The sequence below is a fragment of the Enhydra lutris genome, unplaced genomic scaffold (genome assembly GCF_002288905.1).
Source record: "Enhydra lutris kenyoni isolate GAN:26980312 unplaced genomic scaffold, ASM228890v2 scaffoldscaffold1, whole genome shotgun sequence".
Lineage (NCBI taxonomy): Eukaryota > Metazoa > Chordata > Mammalia > Carnivora > Mustelidae > Enhydra > Enhydra lutris.
In genome coordinates this window covers 95,492,097-95,517,225 of record NW_019154085.1, presented here as the reverse complement: position 1 = coordinate 95,517,225, position 25,129 = coordinate 95,492,097, and the positions used below count along the sequence as shown (strand labels likewise).

Below are 25,129 nucleotides of genomic sequence, written 5' to 3'. Positions count from 1 at the left end.
TTTTTGGAGGCAAGAGACATTATCATTTGCAAGGTTTTGAAGAACCTTTTTCCCTTTAAATTGTCTTTCAAATTTTAGGTTTCACTGCCTCAAAGTTCTCAAGGAATTGCCCATCAGACTTATCAACAGCCTGTTATGTTCCCTAATCAGTCTAATCAAGGATCTATGCCCACAACAGGAATGCCAGTTTACTATAGTGTCATTCCACCTGGCCAACAGAATAATTTAAGGTGAGTACAACTAAGAAACCTAATCCTATAGCTGCTAATTGTTTATCAGGATTATGATCTGTTACTAATTTTAAAATTGACTAAGGAGCATGACCTGAAATCATTATCTAATATAATATAGAATTGAGAAAGTGGGATACAGTCTCCTTTTCTCATAGTTTTTCTAACAAAATCAAGATAAGCCAAACATTTCATATGTAACCTAAAGGTGGGTCACATCTTCTCTCAGGTACCTAAAAGTAGGCCATTCTTCTTTTAGCCAGATGGAATAGTAGTTGGCCATAGACCCTGGAGTTGGAGCATTTACTATTTAAAACTTTTGTAGGAGTTGGGGAAGAAGGTACTTCTTGTATATAACCTCAGCAACAGAATTTCTTTCTGAAAATTTTCAGGCTCTAGATAGCTCATTTTCCATCATTAAGAGGAAGGCAGGTGGGGGCGGCATTTAGGAGAAGCAAAGATAGTAGTAGCTCTATATAAAAGCAAGTCATGAAGCTATTACTTTAGCTACTTCGAATTGAAGGAGCAAAAGCTCTTCTGAAAAGCTGAATGTGATACAGAGTAATCGTCCTTTGAATTGGATAACTTTAGTCATTATTCAGAAAGTATTACAGGGGCTCAGTCAGTTCAGCATCTGCCTTCAGCTCAGGTCATGATCTCAGCATTCTGGGATCCAGCCCCACCTTGGGCTCTCTGCTCAGCAGGGAGTCTGCTCCCCCTCACTTTCCCTTTGTTCTCTCTCTCTCTCTCTGTCAAATAAATAAAATCTTCCAAAAAAAAAAAAAAAAGAGGAAGGGAAGGGAAAAGAAAGAAAGAAAAGTACTACAGTCTTTCATTAGTTTCATGACATCCCTGTGAGGTTGCCAGAGGGACTGCAGTGCTCTTTTTAAGAAGTAGAACCTGTGCTCTAATTGCTCATAAGAGGTTGTCACTGGTTATGGTTACAGATAATGGTATTTAGGGGTGAGAAAGGGATTGACAGACGTGCTTCATTGAATCTACTTGGGAGAATGGAAACTTGGCTCTTGTTTGCTATCAAACAGACACACACACACACACAAGAACTCACATATTTCCTCAGTCTTGGTTCTCATTTTATTTGTTGTCACAGGCACACATGACTCACATACTTCCGCCTCTGTGGCTGTCACAGATTGTCCTTTCCACCTCTGTGGCTGTCACAGATTGAAGAGGTGCAGGTTTTTTAAACAGTTAGTTAGTTGTAAATCATAGGCAACTTTGGTGTTTTATATTCTAATGAGCCCCAGCTCTTTAGCAGTAGAGGAACTACACAATGAAAATAGAAATGTGTACTGTGTCAAATTTCCCATTTGTTTTGTTGAAGTTTAAAATTTCTAAATAAGAAGATACTCCCAATCTGAGCCTCTTTTCCCGATTTCTGTAAATTTGGGATTTGTATTGTCAATTCAGGTTCAGAGCTATCAGAAGCAGAATTCTGTGCTGAAACAGGTGAAATGGATGGTTTGAAAGTGGATGGGTTATCTGCTTTTTGAACTAAAGTATAACCTTTTATCTGAGAGAAAATTACCAAAGAAATCATTCCAGTGTAGAACGGAGGCTAAAGGAAGTTGGTATTAATACAATGACTTGTTCAAGATCAAAAAACACCTGTTTTTATAAGTTAACTGGTGTAGACCTACATGCTGGGTAGAGGGGCTTTCTTGAAGGAAGATCAAGCCTTAAAGGACCTATATAAAATGACTTAGACTTTAAATTTCCCCGTGTTTTTTATATTTATCAATACCTTGAAACAGAAGCAATCTTGTCTCCTTGATTTGCAAGAGAGGTGACCCCAGGAGTGCATGTAGAGGTGAGAACACAGCTTTGTACTGTCCCCCACATTCAACTTTAAATATGACAGCAGGCACTAAAAACTGTCAAGTAGGGACACCTGGGTGGCTCATTTGGTTAGTGTCTGCCTTCGGCTCAGGTCATGATCCTAGGGCCCTGGGATTGAGTCCCACATCGGGCTCCTTGCTCAGCAGGGAGCTGCTTCTGCCTCTGCCAGCTGTTCCTCTGCCTTTGCTCTCTCTTTCTCTGACAAATAAAGAAAATCTTTTTAAAAAACTAAATAAAGGGACGCCTGGGTGGCTCAGTTGGTTAAGCAGCTGCTTTCGGCTCAGGTCATGATCCCAGCGTCCTGGGATCGAGTCCCACATCGGGCTCCTTGCTCTGCAGGGAGCCTGCTTCTCCCTCTGCCTCTGCCTGCCATTCTGTCTGCCTGTGCTCGCTCTCCCTCTCTCTCTCTGATAAATAAATAAAATCTTAAAAAAAAAGAAACTAAATAAAAATTAAAAAAATAAAAGCTGTCAAGTAGATGCTAATAACTACACTTTGAAAAGAACCATACCAACTTTTAGTTCCTGGGACTGCTTCTGCAAGAAAACAAAAATTTGCTGAGCTAGCCTTGGCCAGAGGAATAGCTTGGAAGCCCAGCAATTAAAAGAGAGGTGAAATTCCTCTCCAGCTTGAATCTTGAGAAAAAGTTTTGGGAATTACTCACAGGTTAGGGCTATAACCTAAGAGAATCAAAGAAATTTGAAATAAGCTAGCTATTACTTGATGGTAGTGATTATTACTGTGTAACAAACTAGCATTAATCTCTTCTAACTAGGGATTACCAATGTGAGAAATGGAATGAGTTGCACATAAAGCAAGAATGTGTATCCTGTCAGTCTTGTATTCTGGTACCTTTTATGTTAGTTATTAGATAGGAATACAAGTCATACAGAATTAATTAAGGATACCTTTGGGTGAAAAACATTTGTAACTAATGTTATTTTTCAAAATATAACAGCATTCTTTACAGAAAATTTTGTTTCTGATTCTGGGCAATATTTAATAAGCAAATTGCCATAATATTTCAGATTTCTGACTTAAAAATCAACTCTTGGTACTTATTAACCAGATCATTACTGTGCAAGGGCCAGTACTGTAGAGACCATTCCTTCATAAATCTAGATTTACTAGCTTGTATAAATTATATTTAATCATACATATTCCACTGTGTTTACATGCAGAGCAGAGATTTGTCTGAATATTCTAGCATCTAGAGCAGGGCCCAGCCCAGGATAGAAGCTTGGTAAATGCATACTGAATAAACATACTTCCTTAATGGTAAAGGCCAATTTACAAATATGGATTGATACAGATACATTATTCATTCTTGTTTATATATAATTACTGGCCTTAATAATATTTTGTTTCTGTAACCTTTATGTACTTTTAAAATTTTTCATTAATTTTTTTTACTACAAAATAAATTATGCTTGTTGACACAAGTTAAATAGTCAGTACAAAGATGTGTAAAAACAAAGTTGATCATCATGCCCCACTCTGTGCTCACCTCCAGTAAACAGTGTTCCCATGCTAGTGTGTGCATTCTGTCACATTAGTCTCCTGACCAAACAAACATATACACATATAAAATACATGTATATTGAAATTAGGTGGTAGATTCTAATGAAATAGACATTATCTTGCAATTTTTTCTTTAATAGTGTATTGGGAATATCAGATTAGTAAAATTTAGTCTAAGACATTCTTGTTTTATGTGTGGCTTTTTTCCTCGTTTCTTCACAAACATAATTTTGCGTAAATGAAATCATGTCACACAAGCAGTTTTCTATTGTTCTTACTTCCTTCTCTCCCCCAACCCTTTCAATGAAATTATTCACGTATACGTACATGCTGGGTAACCCATGTTTCTCTCCTGGATTATATCCTTCCTCACTTTCCTCCTTGTACCTAATCATATGCCAACATGGATAATGGGTATAGAGACACAATTAAGATTGATTAACACAGACACAAAATGGAATTTATAAATAATTTAAAATATGAAATGTCTAGGGCGCCTGGGTGGCTCAGTGGGTTAAGCCACTGACTTCGGCTCAGGTCATGATCCCAGGGTCCTGGGATCGAGTCCCGCATCGGGCTCTCTGCTCAGCAGGGAGCCTGCTTCCCTCTCTCTCTCTCTGCCTGCCTCTGTCTACTGTGATCTCTCTCTGTCAAATAAATAAATAAAATCTTAAAAAAAAAAAAAAAAAAATATGAAATGTCTATAGTTTGGGTTTTTTAAATACACAACCATATCACGTTGGAAATATGATGAGAGAATTTAATTTGTATCTACAAATGATACAGATTTTTTTCCTGTAACTTAATTTGTTTGTTTATTTTACGACACTGTGCTTGTAACCTCTGCCATTTTCTCAAGAGCCCAAATGTATGCGTTAATCCTTGAGGTTCTTCATCATGGAATCTAACGGCTTTGATATCAGGTTATGAGATGGTCTAACTTAGCTGCTTTTTTAAATAACTGAATCTTGTGCCTTTAGTCATTGATGGGGGGGCATGATATGGTTAGAAAGAAGATGAGATTTGGAATCAAACAAAACCTGACCTCAAGAAGCCTTTGTGACTTTAGGCAACTTAGTCTTTTTGCACTTTGGTTTTCTCCTTTGTAAAATATGAGCACCTCATAGGACTGGTGTGAGGAATTCCATGTGTAGGACTTTGTGTGTGGAAATTATTCTAGTATATATACTTGCCTGGGTTCTTAAGTAGAGGACAATAAAAATAGTTAAACTTTTTTTTGCTGATTCAGAGCCATAATCCTGAGCTTTGGTAATTACATTGTGCCCCCATAGAAATTTGAAGCATGTTGGAGATATTTTCATTTACTTTCTAAACTTGGGATCTTTCATTGTCGTTATTGTCAGTATAAGTGCTTTAAATCTGCAATGCAGTTACCAGAACTAAGTTTTTAAAAGAAACACTGTGAGTCAGATGTTGGAGGGCTCTACTTTGAAAAAAGATTGATTAAAAAAAAAGATTGAGGAATTTGTGAATTTTGTGTGTGTGTGTGTGAATTATTTTAATAGTTCCATGCTTTTACTGCTTACCTGGTTCCAAGCTCTCTTCCCCATTATCGTGGTGGCGGTGCACTTTCCCGAAAAGCAGTAAGAAAGCTGGAAGAAACCATAGAATATCATTAGTCTGTCGTTAAAACAGAAGGTATTTTTGAGTGCTATTCCCATGTAGACTAAATATAGTAAAATGTTCATTTGTTTTGTGTATTGTGTTTTCTGTGTGAACAGAATTTACGTATTTTTTCTTTTCTAGTATGCTAAGCCAAGACTTCTTAAAGGACACTACATTTTGTAGATTTTAATAAATTTGTCTCTGTTTAACTTCACTGAATTTGAAACCTGTATTTTTGCCAAAACATTAAGCTGAGGAAAGAAAAAATATATTCTCTCTTCAGAGTAACTCACATAAAGAGAAATATGTGAAGTTGAACACACTGTGGATTTGTATTTGCAAATTTTCATGTTCCCTATAATTTATTTGTAATTCCAAAGTGGATATTTACAGGCTTTTTCAGCCATTGTGGATATGCACAGAACAGTGAAAAATTTCAGTCACCCAATGGACACATTCTCAGCTGAGGTCAAACAGGTTGACCCTCTTCCTCCTTACTTTAGTTCTCATACTGTAAATATTCTTTTCAGCCTAGTGTCACAGTTTTGGCATTTTTGTGCTATTATTTGGTGATTTTGCTGCTTAAAATTGCCTCCAAGCATAGTACTGAAGTTCTAGTCTTCCTAATCAGAAGAAAGCTATGTGATGTGTCTGATGGAGGAAATCTGTATGTTCTGGCATTAATTATATTGTTGGCCATCAGATCAATGTTAAGGAATCAACAATGTGGCATATTCAGAAAAAGGAAAAAGAAATTCACCAATCTGTAGGTGAAATCACTCCAGAAAATGCTAAAGTAACATCTAAAGTGTGTGATCAAGCTATGGAAAGGATGGAAAAGCAGAAAAATTTTTGGATTTCTGGGATGACAACCAATAAAAAAAGCATAGTGACAGCATTGTTTTGAGGCCAAACACCAAAGAGATTTATGGTCAGATAACTCTGGGTCAGAAAAATGTTAAAGCCTTCTCAAATAATGTTTCATTATAAAGAAATATTGCATGTAATTAGTTATTGTAAGAAAGCTATTTTAAATAAAATGTCTTTAAACCGAAACACACATAAAAACAGGTTATGTATTGAACAGTTGACAAGGATATTGTGACCAGAGACTCTCAGTAACCTAACCCTGTATTTCCTGCAGAGACAATGGCCCGGTATTTGCTAATTCAGTGTTCGCATGACTTTCACAACATAATTGTCAGGAGTAACAAGAACCAACTGAATCTTAAGCCTAATACAATGTTAGACACCATAAGGCATGCAGAATGCAGTAGTAATATAGAATTCGTATTGTTACTGAGTTTTAATCATTACTACTGCTAAAGCCTACTTAATCTTAGTAAAGCATGACGGTCAAGTAAAGACTATAAAATATATTTAAATAATGGAAGAAAGATAGGACATAATCCTTGTCCTTAGGGAACTATAGTTTTTTGTGGAAAGTTAAATTTATACACAGGAAAAAGAAATTCATACAAAATGCATATAAGGAAGAGATAATTTGGGGCACTTGAGTGGCTCAGTCGATTAGTGTCTGCCTGGGGTTCACATCATGATCCCAGAGTCCTGGGATGGAGCCCCACGTCAGAGTCTGCTTCTCCCTCTCCCTCTGCCCCTCCCCACTGCTCATGCAAGCTCTCTGTCTCTCAAATAAATAAAATCTTTAAAAGAAAAAAAAAAGGAAGAGATAATTTGAGAATATTAACAACGTATATATAGATATTAAGCATTTTGCTAACCAAATGGTATATAACCATACTATCATTTGAGCCCTACGTGGTCAACATTTCTTCACCTTCAGTTTCATTTCCTCTAAAATGGTGTTTCTATTACAAAAAGCTTATAAATGCAGATAAAACCTTTCTTCCAAAGTTTTTTCTTGTGTGAACGTTTTACTTGCCTAGAAGCTTGTCCTCAGAGTGTTCTCTGAGAAGAATGTGTGTTTGTTTTTATTTTACATATAGACTATGAAACATGGAAAAGGTTAACCATAGAATTTAACCTGAAGGCATAAACTCTTTGACCCTGATTTCTAGCACCCTACCTTGTTAACATACCTACCAATGATTCCTAATCTTATCACATCCTAGAATCACTTATAGGGCTCTTTAAAAATACTGGTCATAACCCCTAGTTCTCCACATTACCCTTTCCCTGGCATGGGCCTGATGATCTTAAAGCCTGAACATAATTATTTTTTGAAGCCCTCTAGGTGATTCTTCAGGCAACAAGAGTTAAGACCCATTCACCTGCACCTAACCAGCCCTTCTCCTCTCTATCCATAGACTTGAGCTGTGTGTACCACAACTCAGTAATATTTTACACATTTGCAAGAAAGTTATGTCTGTCACTGTTTATTTGCAAACTTTCATCCAAGACCCAATATTTGAAGATTAAAACTGTGTAAATTACCCCATACCAACAAGTATACTCAGTTTTAGATGCAAAGTGATATTAAACTCTGAGCTCACAGGGTCCTCATCCAGACATTCTTTATATTTTTACTAAATGGACTGTAATGAGCTTCATTCCATTACCAGATTATAAGAAGAGATAAGACTTCTGCAAAAATATTAAGTGAGACTTTGTTTTGAAAAATGTCTTCCTTAGCTTGAGTTGCTTAGCAACCTCTCTCTCTCATTTTTCTTTCTTTTTTTTTTTTTTTTTTTTGCAGCGGCTCCTTATGCAGAAAAATAGAATTTGAATTACTATTTTTGCTTTCAGCTCAGCCTTTGAGTTATCACTGAGGAGACTTTGTGTTTAGATTAGATTGTGTTGTTATGTATACTGTGAAGTTTTGGCATAGCCTGATATACCTTACAGGTCTTGCCACTTCAGCAAGCCAAGCAAGCCATATAGTGGTCAGAGAAACTAGTTTTACAACTAATCGTGGGATTTCTCTTCAGTTTTTGGTATAGAGAGAAAATTAACTCCATTCCTACAGTGTCTTCAAAAGAGGCAAGCTAGTTGGATAAATCTTCAGAATGCCCTCCTTTTTGGTGGGTTTTTTCCTCCTGCTTTACCTTTCATTTCTCATTTTTATCTTGAAACTCAAAAGGAGAATATATACCTTTGTTTTTGATCTGTCATCTCAAAGGGCTAGCATACACGGAGAGAAACTTTGAAGAGACTGTAACCTCTATTTTTCAGAACTTGCTAAAAAATGCTTCACAGTATCTTTATGAAATAATGAAAAAGAAAACCTACTTTTAAGTCTTTTCCCTTTTTCCTCCCCACAGTATGTTTTTCCCCATTTTTATATTCTACTATTCGTATGGTATCCCTTTTGTCCTACTTCTGGAACCTGTCTTGAATTCATTTTATTTCTTCTAAACTTCTGGTTTTGCATTTTAATTTCTTCTTTTGCCTCAGCCATCCTTTAAAATATTTGTCAATAACAAAGTATCAGTCTGACCCATATCTTTTGGTGAAGTTTTGCTTTTGTTGTTATTAACAAGGAAGTTAACACCTAGCCTAGAGAAATAAAATGTAATAAGAAAATGACTTTTAGGGGTGCCTGGGTAGCTCAGTGGGTTAAGCCTCTACCTTTGGCTCAGGTCATGATCTCAGGGTCCTGGGATCGAGCTCCGCATCAGGCTCTCTGCTCAGCAGTGAGCCTGCTTCCCCCTCTCTCTCTCTGCCTGCCTCTCTGCATACTTGTCATCTCTGTCTATCAAATAAATAAATAAAATCTTTAAAAAATAAAAAAAGAAAATGACTTTTGGAGCTAAAACATTACCTTTCCATAACATTCATTTTCTCTTCACTGAATATAAAATCTTACTATTTTTGTAGGCATGAATTTATCAGCAAATTCATTAGTAAATTTTTACTGACGAAAATGATGTTAAATAGGAAGGAAAGAGGGTGCTATAGATAGCTATTTCATTTTTTATGAATTCACCAAGATGACTGAAAGTCGTAATATTTTAGATTAAAATAATAGTATTTAATAGGTATTTAAAGAATTGCAGGGAGTGGTGACCTTTCATGTAAAAATCTCATCATTTTATACATAAGTAAACTGACCATACTTGTGGCCTTCCCTCATTCACTCAGTGGGTATCTGTCAACAACAGAAAATATTTCTCCTACATTTGTATTTTGTCTTTAGAACAGTCTTTTCCCTATTTCTCATGATATATGATACATAGTCATTGTAGAGAATTTGAAAATATAGAAGAATTACAAAGTGTAAAAAAGGAAATCGACTACAGTCTCACTACACAGAAATAATTACTGTGTAATTAAATAATTTTGATGTGGGAGCACCTGGGTGGCTCAGTTGGTTGAGTGTCTGCCTTGAGCTTGGGTCAGAACCTCTGGGTCCTAGGATGGAGCCCTGCATTGGGCTCCCTGCTCAGTGGGGAGACTGCTTTTCTCCTTCTGCCCACCCCATGCCTTCGTGTGCTTGCTCTCTCAAATAAATAAAATCTTTTTTAAAAAATTTTTGGTGCACTTCTCAAGTCATTTCTCAGTGCACACATAATATATAAACTTTATTAGGAATTAAATGTTTTAAACACTGTATTTTCTGTATTTTTTTTTTTTTAAAGATTTTATTTATTTATTTGACAGACAGAGATCACAAGTAAGCAGAGAGGCAGGTAGAGAGAGAGAGAGGGGAAAGCAGGCTCCCCATTGAGCAGAGAGCCGGACGTGGGGCTTGATCCCAGGACCCTGGGATCATGACCTGAGCCGAATGCAGAGGCTTTAACCCACTGAGCCACCCAGGCGCCCCATATTTTCTGTATTTTTAATTGTATTATTCATCAGCTCTGGTTTAAAAATTAAACCACATAGGGGCACCTGGCTGGCTCAGTGGGTTAAAGCCTCTGCCTTCAGCTCAGGTCATGATCTCAGGGTCCTGGGATCGAGCCCCACATCGGGCTCTCTGCTCAGCGGGGAGCCTGCTTCCCTTCCTCTCTCTCTCTGCCTGCCTCTCTGCCTACTTGTGATCTCTGTCTGTCAAATAAATAAATAAAAATCTTTAAAAAAAATTTTAAAAATATTAAACCACATAAAAATAAATAGATTAGAATTTTTAAAATTCTGCCTTATCCATTGCCCTTTGTGCAAAGCAATTACTGTTCACCAAAATAATCACAATTTAGACTTTGGTATGTACCTTTCTAATACTTTTACTACTTTTAAGTAGATATGTAAAATAGCTGTGGTTTGGAAAAAGAACATCACTGTTTTGTTTTTAAGGTAGAGAGATTAGGAATATTTTTGTTGCTACTGTGAAATTTTTTGCATATGTATATTTATTTATAGAAATGATTTATTCTGTAGCTTGCTTTTTTCATTAAATGTTACTTTTGAACATCTTTCCACAGAATATTTGAATTTTTCCTTTTAGGTTAGGATGGAGAGAAACCAGCTTGTAAGAGGTTAGGCTAAGGAATTTGTTTTAGACGTCTAATAATAGCAAAAAATGTGGTTTCTGAAGCATGAAATGATGTGATAACGTGTTTTTGTTTGTTTGGGGTTTTTTTATTGGTTCAGTAGCAATCACAAAGACACATTTGAATTGAGCAGAGACCACAAGCATCAAGTAGCAAGATCCGTGCTTGTGGTGGTCGCAGTAGGAAGGGGATACATTTAGGTGACCCTTTGAAAGAAGATACAAATATTTGGTGATATTATAAGTGAGGATTAGAGGCGCCTGGGTGGCTCAGTGGGTTAAAGCCTCTGCCTTCGGCTCAGGTCACGATCCCAGGGTCCTGGGATCGAGCCCCACATCAGGCTCTCTGCTCAGCAGGGAGCCTTCTTCCCTTCCTCTCTCTCTGCCTACTTGTGATCTCTGCCTGTCAAATAAATAAATAAAAATCTTTTAAAAAAAGGATTAAAGAAAAAATTCAAATATTTTGGTGGAAAATGTTTCACTAGCAACAATAGAATGCTAGGGTTGGAGATTAGTGTAATTATTATTTGGATATTGTTTACTTAAAAATACTTACTAGATGTAGGGTCAACAGACTTTCTGTAACAGGCCAGAAAGGAAATACTTTAGGTTTTAAAGGCAAGAATATGAAATTGTGGATACTATTTTAGAAATTTATGTAATGATAGAGAAAGTAGATTTCCAGGGGCACCTGGGTAGTTCAGTAGATTGAGCATCCTACACTTGATTTTGGCTCAGGTCATGATCTCAAGGTCCTGAGATCAAGCCCCATGTCAGGCTTCCCACTTAGCAGGGAATCTGCCTGTCTCCCTCTCCCTGTTCACATGCTTGCATGCTCTCTCTCTCTTTCTAATAAATAAATATTTTAAATCAATAAACAAATTTATAAAGAAATTTTATTGACAAAATTCAAAATATAGCAATAATTGAGCACAGTTTTTTTTAATACAGACCTACTAATGAAAATAGAATTACTTAAGGTAGGGAGATAACATTTCATTTAATTGGTGCTCAAAGTGAGTGTTCTCTGTCATCAAATTATTTGCAGATGTTTATCAGTAAAAACCATTCTTGGCATGTGGGCTAGTCATAAGCAGACATTGGGTCATAATTGGCCCAGTGGCCATAGTTGGCCAGTACCTATAGTAGATGACTAGTAGCCAGCAAAAAAGACCAATAAGAAATGGTCTGAAATGAAGGCTGATCACAAAGGAAAAGAGGGAAGGAGAAGCCAATATACAAGGAGATTTCAAAGATTAACAGTCAGGTGTTGCTGGGGAGCATGAAAACCATTAAGAGGAAAAGACATTGGATGTAAGAAGAAGAGGTCATTTGCAACCTTCCAGACAGTATGTAGTGGCTTGGAGAACCCACTTGTTTATGAAGGATCCCGGTTATTTATTCAAAAATAGATACTAGTTTTTCAAAAGATATAAAGGAAAAATGCAGATTAAAAAGTATATTTTTTAAACATTAGGGGAAAAGAAAATCTCTTAGTCTTCCCTGCCTACTTTTTGAATCATTAGATTTTTACCACTTTCTTCACCATGTACATTTTAAGTTTTTCCAAATTATTTCTAAATATCCACAGTGACATTCTGCACAGCCCAAGGTTTTGAATGGCTTTCCATTTTATTTGGTATTTCTCCAGGCCATAGATAACCTAGATAACATGCAGTCCCCTGAGATAAGCCAAGTTTAGGAGGCAGAAGAGGTTTGTCTTGGAGTGCCCCTCTGACATATCCCATGTATTTTTATTTTTTGAATAATTCCTTTGGCTTGGGAATATGCTAACTTTGTATTTTACTTACTGGTGTTGGGAACAGTATTTGGCAAGTTGCTGAAAGGATCTTAAAAATCTACATCCTCTTGTCTTCTGTTTCTAGCCCAGATGGAGTGTTAGGGACTAGATTTATCCTCCTCCCTTAACTTAAAAGCCAGAGAAATATATGAAACAAGTTTTCTTTAGACAGCGAAGGAGTATAAACCCTGAGAGAACAACATAAAATGAGTCATCAGTACCCCCAACTTGCTGCCTTGAGAGAGTTTCCCGGCCACCACTCAGGGAGAGGTCCCTAAGAAGAGCCTCTCTCTAAATTAAGGAGATGAGGTTAGGAATGCAAGGAAGCCAATATGGCTGGACCTTACAGGGCAGAGTGCTGAGGAGAAGCTGCCAAGAAAAAGCTCTGGAGATCTACAGAGGGACCCTTTTAAGTCTAGTTGATTTCTGCCTGGTACTTGTATGTGCAAAAACCATACAGGACCAGGAACAGGTTAATCCCTGGAACTCACCCAAGGACAGGACTGGTTTATAGTCCTAACAGCCAGAGTGTCAAAACCTCATAATATATGTGGCATTGAGTAGGGGGTGTAAAAAGACATGATCTCAGTAAGTGGGGGAACATTAGCCCTGGATTAAAGGCTGTTCTCGTCATGCCTAAAGAAAAGAACTCAAAAGGATTAATTTGTTTCTAGATAACTTAACTGTGACCCAGAACAAAGCTCAAAAATACTGTTAAGAAATACAAGAATATCCAACACTCAACAAGATTTAAATTTATAATATCTGCCATCCAATCAGAAATTACCAAGTATGGAAAGAAATAGGAAACTAAGTCAATAATGAGGAGAAAAACAGTTAATTGAAATTGATTGTGAAACAATATAAATATAAAATTCAGAGAGAGAAAAAAGACAGGAGAAAAAATTAATAGAGCATCAGTGCTCTTCAAGGGGCCTAATAAATACATATGTAATTGGCATCCTCAAAAGAGAGAAGAGAAGGGATAAAAAAATATTTGAATAAGTAATGAAGTTTTTTTTAATTTGATGAAAATTATAAGCCCAGTTTCAAAAAGTCCAACAGTCTCCAAGCAAAAGAAGCCTGAAGGAAAAAACTTCTAGAAAAGTGGTAAAGAGAAAATCATAAAAGCAGTGAGAGAAAAAAAGACATTATATAATCAGGAACAAACAAAACTGTCTGGAAGACAGTGCCACAACATCTTTATTTCAAGCAGTGAAAGAAAAAATCTGGGATTTTGTACAGTAAATGTTTTTCAGAAACAAAGGTGAAATGAAATCTATTCCAAATGTACAAAAACAGAATTAATAACCAGCTGACCTGCACTGCAAGAAATGTTAAAAGAAGTTTTTCAGATAGAAAGAAAACTATATCTGATGGAAACTGGCCCTGTACAAAAGAATAAAAATTAAAAGTCAAGCAGTATACTGGCTCAAAAAATCAAATTTAAAACTGGAGAATATATCAAGAATTCTCAAACCTCAGTCAAAACAAAAACACACCTTGGCAAACAGTTGTTTAAAATCTTAAACTTACACCTGCTCTGTGACCAACTATTCCACTTCTAGGTAACCCAAGAGAAATGAAAACTAGAACCAGCCCAAATGTCCAGCAACACCTGAATGGATAAGCAGTTTGTGTTATATTCATTAGTGGCATATTACTTAGCAAATAAAAGAATGAACTATTGATATATACAACAACATGATGAATGAATCTCATAATTATCCTGAATGAAGAAAAGCCAGACAAAGGTATATATATGATTCCATTTATATAAAACTCTAGAAAATGCAACCTAATTTCTTTGGTGACAGAAAGCGGATCAATGTTTGGTCAGGGTATGGTTAAGGGGGAGTTGGTGGGGGAGGAAAGAGGGAGATACTGCAATGGGGCAGAAGGCAGTTTTGGGAGTTAGTGACGGTTTTATGGTATATATGTATGTCAGAACTCATCAAATAATACACATTGTGCAGAATTTATTTTCTATAATTTATATCTCCACAAAGCTGTAAAAAAAAAATGATCTTGGTCTCCTTAAAGTTTGAGCAAAGACTAGTTTTATTTAAAACCAACACTCAGTTGAGTGTTCAGTTCTTGATTTCAGCTCAGGTCATGATCTCAGAGCTGTGAGATCGAGCCCCAAATGGGGCCCTGCACTCAGCAAGCAGTCTGCTGGAGATTCTCTTTCTCCTTCTCCCTCTGCCTGCCCCCCGCCCGTTCACACACTTTCTCTCTCAAATAAATAAATCTTTAACAAAAAATATAAAAAGAAAAGAAAATGAAGGAAAAAGCTGCAAAACTAAGAAATCTTTAAAATTGAGTATTTTTAAGGAAACATAAATACTGCAGAGCATTTAACAGAGACATAAAAGTAGACCCACAATAATTGATTTTAAAACCTTTTACAGAATCATTTTGAAGATGAATTTTTTTAAAGATATTATTTATTTGAGGGGCACCTGGGTGGCTCAGCCTCTGCCTTCAGCTCAGGTCGTGATCCCAGGGTCCTGGGATCGAGCCCCGCATCGGGCTCTGTGCTCGGCGGCAAGCCTGTTTCCTCCTCTCTCTCTCTCTGCCTGCCTCTTTGCCTACTTGTGATCTCTGTCTGTCAGATAAATAATAAATAAAATCTTAAAAAAAAAAAAAGATACTATTTATTTGAGAGACAGAAAGAGCACTAGTGGGGAGAGGAGGGAGGGGCAGAGGGAGAAACAGACTCCCTGCTGAGCAGGGAGCCCGATGCAGGGGTCCATCCCAGAATACTGAGATCATGACCTCAGCCGAAGGCAGATGCTTAACCAACTAAGCCACCCAGGAGCCCCAAAAATGATTTTTTTTTATTTAATTTTTAAAGGCTTTTTAAAAAGTAAATGCCTGAAAGTAATTCCAACAAAATAGGTATAAAGCCTTTATGCAGAAAACAAAGAGAGAAACTAAATATCTTGTGTTGTTGAAGGTGTGCATACCTAACCCTGTGATTTAGCAGTTTTGCTACTAGGTTTATATCTTAAAATAGAAGTCATCAGTGTCCCACAAACCAAATATGATGCACAAGCTAAGAATGGTTTTTGGTTTTGTTTTTTAAAGATTGATTGATTGATTGATTTGACAGAGAGACAGTGAGAGAGAGAAGCAGGCTCCCTGCTGAACAGAGAACCCCATGTGGGACTTGATCCCAGGACCCTGGGATTATAACCTGAGCTGAAGGTAGACACTTAATGACTGAATACCCAGGTGCCCCTCTAAGAATGGTTTTTAAAATTTTTTATAATTTTTAATTTAAATTCAATTAATTAACATATAATGTATTATTTGTTTCAGAGGTAGAGGTCAGTGATTCATCAGTCTTATATAAATACCAAGTATTTATAAATAAATACCAAGGCTCATTATATCCTGTGTCTTCCTCACTGTCCAGCACCCAGCCACCCCACCCTCCCTGGTTTTTAAATTTTTAAAGGATAATTTTAAAAATCAAAGAATAGACCATGGAGACCATACATATCCCAGAAAGCCTAAATATAGGACTAGCTGGTCCTTTACAAAAAATTTTCCAGCTTCTGCCTTAAAACCTTAACAAATATGTACCAGAGACCTATACATGAATGTTTGTAGCAGCAACCCAAGTAGAATGGATAAGTGTCTTATGGTGTATTCAGAACAACCAGATGACACTGAGAGGTACATGGTGGGGGAGGTTTGGGGACTTCTAAGATAATTATGTTTTGTTTCTTTATTTGAATGGCACTTCATTTTATAATTCTTTGAACTGTATAACCTATTTCTGGCCACTCTTGTTGTATGTATATTTCAAAACCCCAAAAAAGTAATAAAAGCACTTGAAGAGAGACCTAATTATGGGGAAAGACTTTAGGAGATAAAAACCAAGTGAATGAGAGGAGAGAAAATTGAGACAACTTTTGAGAATTGTTTTCATAAAAGGGAACATTAAATTGCGATCATATATGGGAAGGGAAATGAGGTCAGGAAAGAATGTGCTTTTCTTAATTGGAAAAAGAAGTGTTTCTTTGTTGAAGGGAAAGGCAGTAGAAAGATTTGTCACTAGAGGAGGAGGTGGAGTTGTAAGGTTCCCAAAGAGGGGGTGAGCTAACATTCAAATGAAAGTACGTTAGCCTTGGGTAAGAATCCAGAGGATTCACATATGGTAAGTAGAGGAAAAACAGAGTACACGAGGTAGATATTGTTAGAGGGAACAGATTATGTAAGGAGTTTGTGAAAATTCTTTTTTTGTTTTGTTCTTTTCACTGAGAAAGTTCTTTTCTCATGGTTTTGGTTTTTTCGCTGATTTAAGTTTGAAGTATATTATCAAACAGTAGACGAATACTATTAAATGTTTTAATGTTAAGATCCAGTACAGTTATATTAAGACGTTTCAAAAGAAAAGCAGCCAGATGTGGGGAAATGTGACAAATACGTTTGATAAAAGTTCATTACATAAAATACTTTTGTCACTTGTGTTATGTTCTAAAATAAGAATAGTGAGACTCGACAAAACAGTTCATGGAGATAGTTTACTCACTTGACAAAAACAAATAGTAAATTATCACATGAGAAAATGTTTACTGTCACCAGCAATCTGTGAAATGAGAATTTAAGGCATCTTTAATGAAAAATGGAGGATAAAACACTTAAACACTTAGATAAAAGTGTTATGCATAAAGACAAATATTGCTGGTTGGTTGGCATATAAAAAGCCCACTTTTCTATAAATCAGTTTTATGACATTTAACAAACAAAACTGCTGTACTTGTTCATTCTGTAATTCTGCCTCTAAAAGTTTACCACATAAATATTCCATTTACAAAATTAAAATTGCTGCAAAACTAGTTACAACAGTGCTGTTATTATTAAGAAAATCTAACAAAAAGATGCAAAAGAAATATATGGAGCATAGAGAGTGTTGTCAGTGGTGTTGTCATAACATTGTATGCTAACAGGTATCTGCACTTGTGGTGAACATAGCATAATTAAGGTGAATCACTGTGTTGTGTATCTGAAACTAATGCAACAGTCTCAACTATATTTCAATTTGAAAGAGTTCTTTTAAGTCTAAAAGAAATACAGAATAATTTTTTTTTAAGATTTTATTTATTGGGGGCACCTGGGTGGCTCAGTGGGTTAAGCCTCTGCCTTCGGCTCAGGTCGTGATCTCTGGGTCCTGGGATTGAGCCCCATATCGGCCTCTCTGCTCAGCGGGGAGCTTGCTCCCCCCGCCCCCACCTGCTGCTCTGCCTACTTGTGATTTCTCTCTGTCAAATAAATAAAATATTTTTTTTAAGATTTTATTCATTAATTTGATAGACAGAGATCACAAGTAGGCAGAGAGGCAGGCAGAGTGGGGCGTGGGGAGAGAAGCGTGTGTGTGAGAGAGAGAAAAAGGGAAATAAATAGCACAAGCGGGGTGAGGGGCAGAGGGAAAAGTAGACTGAGCAGAGAGCCTGACGTGGGGCCCAGGCCTGGGATTCCTGGACTCCAGGATCATGACCTGAGCCAAAGGCAGAAGCTTAACCAGCTGAGCCACCCAGATGCCTCTGAATAGTTTTTTTTTTTAATATTTTATTTATTTTTAGAGAGAAAGAGCATGAGTGGGAGGGCCAGAGAGGGATGGAGAGAGAATCTCAAGCAGACTCCACAGTGAGCATCGAGCCTGACACAGGCTCTATCTCAGGACCCTAAGTTCATGACTTAAGCCGAAACCAAGAGCCAGACACAACCGACTGGACTGCACCACCCAGGCACCCTGGCTTTTGAATAAACTATTAATTTTCTATTTTTCTGCTACACTGATGAATTTCAGCTTAAATTTATAGGGGCACACCAGGGTGGGTCAGTCGCTAGAGTGCACAACTCTTAATCTCAGGGTTGTGAGTTTAAGCCCCGTGTTGGGCATGAAGCCTACTTTAAAAAAAAAAAAAAAAAAAAAAACCGTATAGAAAAATTTTTTTTTTTTCCACACACATGGAAAGTGAGACATTGGGACCAGTGGGTTTCAAAGGGTTTTTTCTGTGTTAACTGTTTTAGTCTTTTTTTTTTTTTTCTTATAAGATTTTATTTCTTTATTTGTCAGAGGGATAGAGAGAGCACAAGCAGGGGGAACAACAGGCAGAGGGAGAATCAGGCTCCCTGCTGAGGAAGGAGCCTGATGCAGGACTTGATCCCAGCATCCTGGGATCCTGACCCGAGCTGAAGACAGGTGCTTAACCAGCTGAGTCACCCAGGCGCCCCTGCTTTAGTCTTTTTAATTCAGAAGAGTTAAATATGTGATACCCAGACTACTGCAGTCCCCAAGTGGATTATGTTGATTAATTTCATCTTTAGGGAACATGGCTATGGGTACTAAGTAATGTTATAAGTTTGTGAAGCTTTCAGACATCAGGTAGTTTAAAAAGGCAAAAAACCAAATGACTTCTAGCACATCTTGCCAACTGTTCATAATTTTTCAAAGATATCATCCTTAGTAGCTACTAAAAACTGTAGCAGTTATGGAGTTTGCTTTTCAAATGAATTAATTACTGCTCGAGAAGAATACACTCAGTCTTTGTCTCCCATCCAAAAAAATAATAATAATTTGAAATAACAGACATATTTACAAAACCATAAAGAAAAGGTGATGGCAATAATGTTTTTTAAATTTATTTATTTATTTATTTGACAGAGAGAGAGAGAGAGAGAGAGAGAGATCACAAGTAGGCAGAGAGGTAGGCAGAGAGGAGCAAACAGGCTCCCTGCTGAGCAGAGAGCCTGACACAGGGCTTGATCCCAGGACCCTGAGATCATGACCTAAGCCAAAGGCAGAGGCTTAACCCACTGAGCCACCCAGGTGCTCCATCATTTTTGTTTTGAGTTTCCCATACTGCTTTCTTAAGTCATCAACCTTTTGGTGGGCAACTTCATGTGATAGAACTCCTTTGTGAATACCTTTTATATATATACCATTTTTGTCCATTCTCCCATTTCCTTGTTTGCAACAGTATTATTGAGATAAAAATCATACTATACAACTGTAAGTATGTAGGTAAACTACCTACTCAAAGTGTAGTTTTTAGTATATTCACTGATGTGCAACTGTCACCACAGTAAATTTTATAACATTTTCATCTCTTCAAAAAGAAACCCTGTGGTGGGGGGGCGGGAAAACAAGTGTCCATCAGCAGATTAATGGATAAACAAAATGTGAGGTGCACATACTATGGAATATTATTCAGCCTTAAAAGGAAGGAAATTCAGACATGCTGCATCATGGATGAATCTTAAAGACATTATGGTATATGAAATAAGCCAGTTACAAAAATACAAGTATTATATGATTCCACTTATATGAGGTACCTAGTAGTCACATTCATAGATACAAAGTAGAATGGTGGTTGCTATGGGCTGGGGAAAGAAGGAGTGGGAAACTGGTATTACTGGGTACAGTTTCAGTTTGGCAAGATGAAAAAGAGTTCTGGAGATGGGTGGTGGTAATGATTGTACAAGAATGTGAATATACTGGGGCGCCTGGGTGGCTCAGTGGGTTAAAGCCTCTGCCTTCGGCCCAGGTCATGATCCCAGGGTCCTGGGATCGAGCCCCACATCAGGCTCTCTGCTCAGCAGGGAGCCTGCTTCCTCCTCTTTCTCTCTCTCTGCCTGCCTCTCTGCCTACTTGTGATGGCTGTCTGTCAAAAAAAAAAAAAAAAAAAACAAACAAACAAAAAAAAAGAATGTGATATACTTAATGGCACTAACCTATACACTTAAAAATGGTAAATTGAAAGTTATGTGTATTTCACCACAATTAAATGTTTTAATGTGAATATACTGATGAAAATAAAAAGGAAAGAAACTGTACTCTCTAGCTTTCACCATCTGAAACTGTCACCGCCATCATTTCCCAATCACTAATCTTTCTGTCTCCATAGATTTCTGTTACAGACATTTCATATGAATGGAATCATAGGTAGTCCTTTATGTTGAGCTACTTTCACACAGCATAATATTTTTAAGGTTCTTCTATGTTATCAGAATCAGTAGTTCACTACTTTTATATATTCCATTGTATGGATCTACCACATTGTGCTTAACATTTGTTAACCAAAGGACATTTGGGTTGGTTCCACACCAGCTGCTATAAACATTAGTTTGTAAGTTTTTGTGCGGGCATATGTTTTCATATCTCTTGGGTATATACCTAGGAATGGAATCACTGAATCACATGGTGACTCTGTTTAATCATTTGAGGAACTGCCAGACTTTTCCAAAGCAGCCACACCATTTTAAATTCCCTTAAATAATGCATGAGTGATTTAATTTCTCCATATCCTTGCCAATACTTGTTAATTATTGGACTTGTTTATTATAGCCATTCTAGTAATGTCTCATTGTGCTTTTGATATTGATTCCCCTGATGATTAAGATATTGAATATCTCTTCATGCGCTCATTAGCCATTTGTATATCTTCCTTGGGAAATGTCTGTTCAGTTCCTTTGCCCAATATAATTGGGTTATGTGTCTTTTTATTATTGAATTGTATAAGTTCACCCTGTATTCTGATAAAAGTCCCTTAGCAGATGTATTACTTAACAAATATTTTCTCCCATTTTGTGGGTTGTCTTTTCACTATATTGATGTAGTCCTTTCAAGTACAAAGTATTTAACTTTGATGAAGTTATCTATTTTTCTACTATTGCTCATTCTTTTGGTGTCCTATCAAATAATTACCAACTCTAAGACCACAGATTCATAGTCTGTATTTCTAAAAATTTTATAGTTTTAGCTCTTACATTTAAATCTTTGATCCATTTTTAGTTAGTTTTTTTATGTGGTATGAGACTTGATCTAACTACAGTCTTTTGCACATGGCTGTCTAGTTGCCCCAGCACCATTTGTTGAAAAGACTGTTCTCCCATTGAATGGGAGCACCCTTACCAAAAGTCAGATGTTCGGGGTGCTTGGGTGGCTGTCAGTCACGCGTCTGCCTTTGGTTCAGGTCATGATCCTGGGTTCCTAGGATCCAGCCCAACACTGGGCTTCGTGTTCAGCAGGAAGTCTTCTTGTCCCTCTCTCTCCACACCTACCCCCCACTTTGTGCTGTCTTGCACGAATGCTCTCTCTCTCAAATAAATAAACGCTTAAAAAAAAAAATGATGATAGATGTCTGGGTTTATTTCTGAATACTCTTCTCTTGCTCAGTATGTCTGTCCTGTGCCAGTGCCACACTGTATTGATGAAGTTTGAAAGTGGGATACGTGAGTCCTCCCAACTTTGATTTTTATCGAGATTGTTTTGGCTATCGTGTGTCTTTTGCAATTTTATATGAATTTTATAATCAGCTTGTCAATTTTCACAAAGAAGTCAGCTGGGATTGTGGTGGGGATTGCATTGAATCTGTAGATTAATTTGGGATATTGGAATCTTAACTATGTTAAGTCTTCCATTCCATGAAGATGGGATGTTTTACAGTTATTTAGATCTTTTATTTCAACAGTGTTCCTGAGTTTTCAGAGTTAATTCTGTGTTTCTTTTCTTAAATTTATACCTAAAGTACTTCATCTTTTAATGATACTGTAATGGAATTGCTTTAATTTTATTTGATAAGTCATTGGAAATGTATAGAAATATAATTAATTTTGTATTTGGATTTTTTCGGTTTTTCCATATATAAAATCATGTCATCTGTGAAGATAATAGTTTTGCTTCTTCTTTTTCAATCTGGATGCCTTTTATTTTCTTGCCTAATTTCTCTGTCTAGAACTTCAGTACAATGTTCAATACAGTAATGAAAGCAGACGTCCTTGTTAATGATTTTAGCAGGAGAGCACCCATTCTTTCACCTTAAGTATGATATTAGCTGTGGATTTTTTATAGAAACTCTAAGTCAAATTGAGAAAATTCTATTGTATTCCTAGTTTGTTGAATATTTATTATGGAAGAGTATTAAATTTTGTCAAATATATTTTCAGCACCTATTGAGATGATCATGTGATTTTTGTGTTTTAGTCTGTTGATAGGATATATTACATTAATAGATTTTCAGATACTAAATGGCCCTGGCATTCCTGGGATAAATCCTACTCTGTCTTGGTATATAATTATTTTCACGTGTTGCTGGGTTCACATGCTAGTTTAGTTTACTAAGGATTTTTTCATCTATATTCACAGGAAATATCGGTCTGTTTTCTTCTTGTGATACTTTTGTTTGATTTTAGTATTGGGGTAATACTAGCCTCATAGAAGGAGTTGGGAAATGTTCTCCTATTTTTTTAGAAGATTTTATGAGGAAGTATTAATTCTTTAAATGTTCGATAGAATTCACTGTTGAAGGCTTCTGTGTGAGAGCTTTTGTATTTATAAGTTGGTTTTTGATTACTACTACAGTCTCTTGGTTTGTTTTAGGTCTGTTCAGATTATATCTCCTTGATTCCATTTTGGTAGTTATATATTTCTAGGAATTTGATCTAATCTATTGGTGTACAGTTTTTCATAGTGTTCCTTTGTTATGCTTTTTATTTCTATATAGTCAGTAGAAATCTCCCCTCTTTGTTTCTGATTCTAATAGTTTGAGTTTTCTCTTTTTTTCCTTGGTCAGTCTTACAAAAAGTTCGTCAGTTTTGTTGGTCTTTTCAATGAACCATATTTGGGATTTGGGTTTTTTTCCTGTTTTTCTTTTCTGCATTTTATTTCCATTGCAATCTTTATTATTTACTTTCTTTCACTTGCTTTAGGTTTGGTTTGCTCTTCCCCTTTCCCCTCATGTCTTAAGACGAAAATGTAGGTTATTGCTTTGAGATCATTCTTCTTCCTTCAAATAGGCATTTACAGCTATGGGTTTCCCTCTATCTTCAATGTCATTCATCTCAAAGTATTTTCTAGTTACCCTTTTTATTTCTTCTTTGACTCATTGGTTATGTAGGGCTGTGTTGTTTAATTTTTACTTATTTGTGTCCCCAGTCTTTTCCTGTTGATTTCTAACCTCATTCTATTGTGGTTGGAGAACATACTTTGTATTGTTTCTCTCTTTTTAAATTTATTGAGGTTTGTTTCGTTGCCTAGCATATGGTGTGTCCTGCAGAATGTTCCATGTGCACTTAAAATTATTGTGTATTCTGTTGTCCTTGGATAGATGGTTCTGTAGATGTCTTCTAAGTCTGGTTGGTTTAGTGTTGTCCAAGTCTTTATTTCTTTGTTAATTTTCTGTGTTACTGTTTTATCCATTACTGAAAGTGGACCATTGCATTCTTCACCTGTTACTATGGATTGTCTGTTTCTTCCTTCATTTCTGTCAATGTTTGCTTCATATATTTTGGTGCTCTCTATTAGGGGCTGATATGTTTGTAACTGTTACATTGTCTGACTTATACTTTTTCATTACGAAATGCTTTATCTCTCAAGATGTCTTTTGTTTTAAAGTCTATCTTATCTGAGCCTGGGTGGCTCAGATGGTTGGGCATCTGCCTTTAGCTCAGGTCATGATAACAGGTTCCTGGGATCAAGCCCCATGTCAGCCTCCCTGCTCAGCCAGGAGTCTGCTTCTCTCTCCCAACTCCTGCCTCTCTCTTTCTCACTCACTCTCTCAAATAAATAAATAAAATCTTTAAAAAAAGATGATAAAGTCTATCTTATCTGATATTAATATATAATCACTTAAGCTTTCTCATGGTCATTGTTTGTGTGATATATCTTTTTCCATCCTTTTATTCCTGTGTGTCTCCTAGAGTGTATAATCATTTTTTTCTTATGACAGTCTCTGTATTTTGGCCGAATTGCTTAATCCACTTATATTTAATGTTATTGATGTAGTTAGCTCATGTCTACCATTTTGCTTTCTCTTTCTCATGTGTTTGTTTCTTCATTTCTACTTTTCCTGCTTTCATTTGCATTAAATGAATATTTTATAATGTACCATTTTCTTTACTGGTTTTTTTTTTTTACTTTTTTTTTTTTAAAGATTTTATTTATTTATTTGACAGACAGAGATCACAAGTAGGCAGAGAGGCAGGCAGAGAGAGAGAGAGAAGGAAGCAGGCTCCCTGCTTCAGGGGGAAAGAGAGAGCCCCATGCAGGGCTCAATCCCAGGATCATGACCCAAGCCGAAGGCAGAGGCCTTAACCCACTGAGCCACCCAGGCGCCCCAACTTTTTTTGAATATTTTTTAGTGATTTTTCTAGGATTTACCATATACATCTTAACATATCCAAATCAACTTCTTATTTATACTAGTTTAATTGTAGTGTCTTACAGAAAAAAGTACCCGTTATAATTATCACGTTAACATCTATAGGCATTTCCTTATCCCACTATAGCTTTGCTCCACCTATTTCCATTGTGCTATTATTGACAAATATATTACATTTCTATATGCTGTGGGTCCAGCATTACATTATATACATATTCTTTTATACAGTTTCTTTATAAATCAATTAGAAGAAAGGAGGTAGGGACACCTGGGTGGCTCAGTGGGTTAAAGCCTCTGCCTTCACCTCAGGTCATGATCCCAGGGTCCTGGGATGGAGCCCCGCATCGGGCTCTCTGCTCTTTGCATGTCCCATTTTTTTTTTCAGTTACACATTTTGGATGATATATTGTAACAGCTTCGGTTGCTTGATGTTGTTTACATTTTTCATCTTTTCTTTTCTTTTCTTTTTCTTTTTTTAATCTAAAGTAGGCTCCATGCCCAGCAT

At 36.6% G+C, this 25,129-nt stretch overlaps 1 protein-coding gene across 8 annotated transcripts in view; it reads left to right on the top strand.

Moving 5' to 3' along the window:
* The window catches only part of LOC111155965 (R3H domain containing 1), a 135,838-nt gene that overhangs the window by 84,712 nt on the left and 25,997 nt on the right, over positions 1–25,129 (top strand). For all 8 annotated transcript variants that reach the window (XM_022516737.1, XM_022516991.1, XM_022516654.1 and 5 more), the window contains one exon: positions 79–230. In XM_022516737.1, the coding sequence (XP_022372445.1) occupies positions 79–230 (152 nt within the window). The remainder of the gene's footprint in view (positions 1–78; positions 231–25,129) is intronic.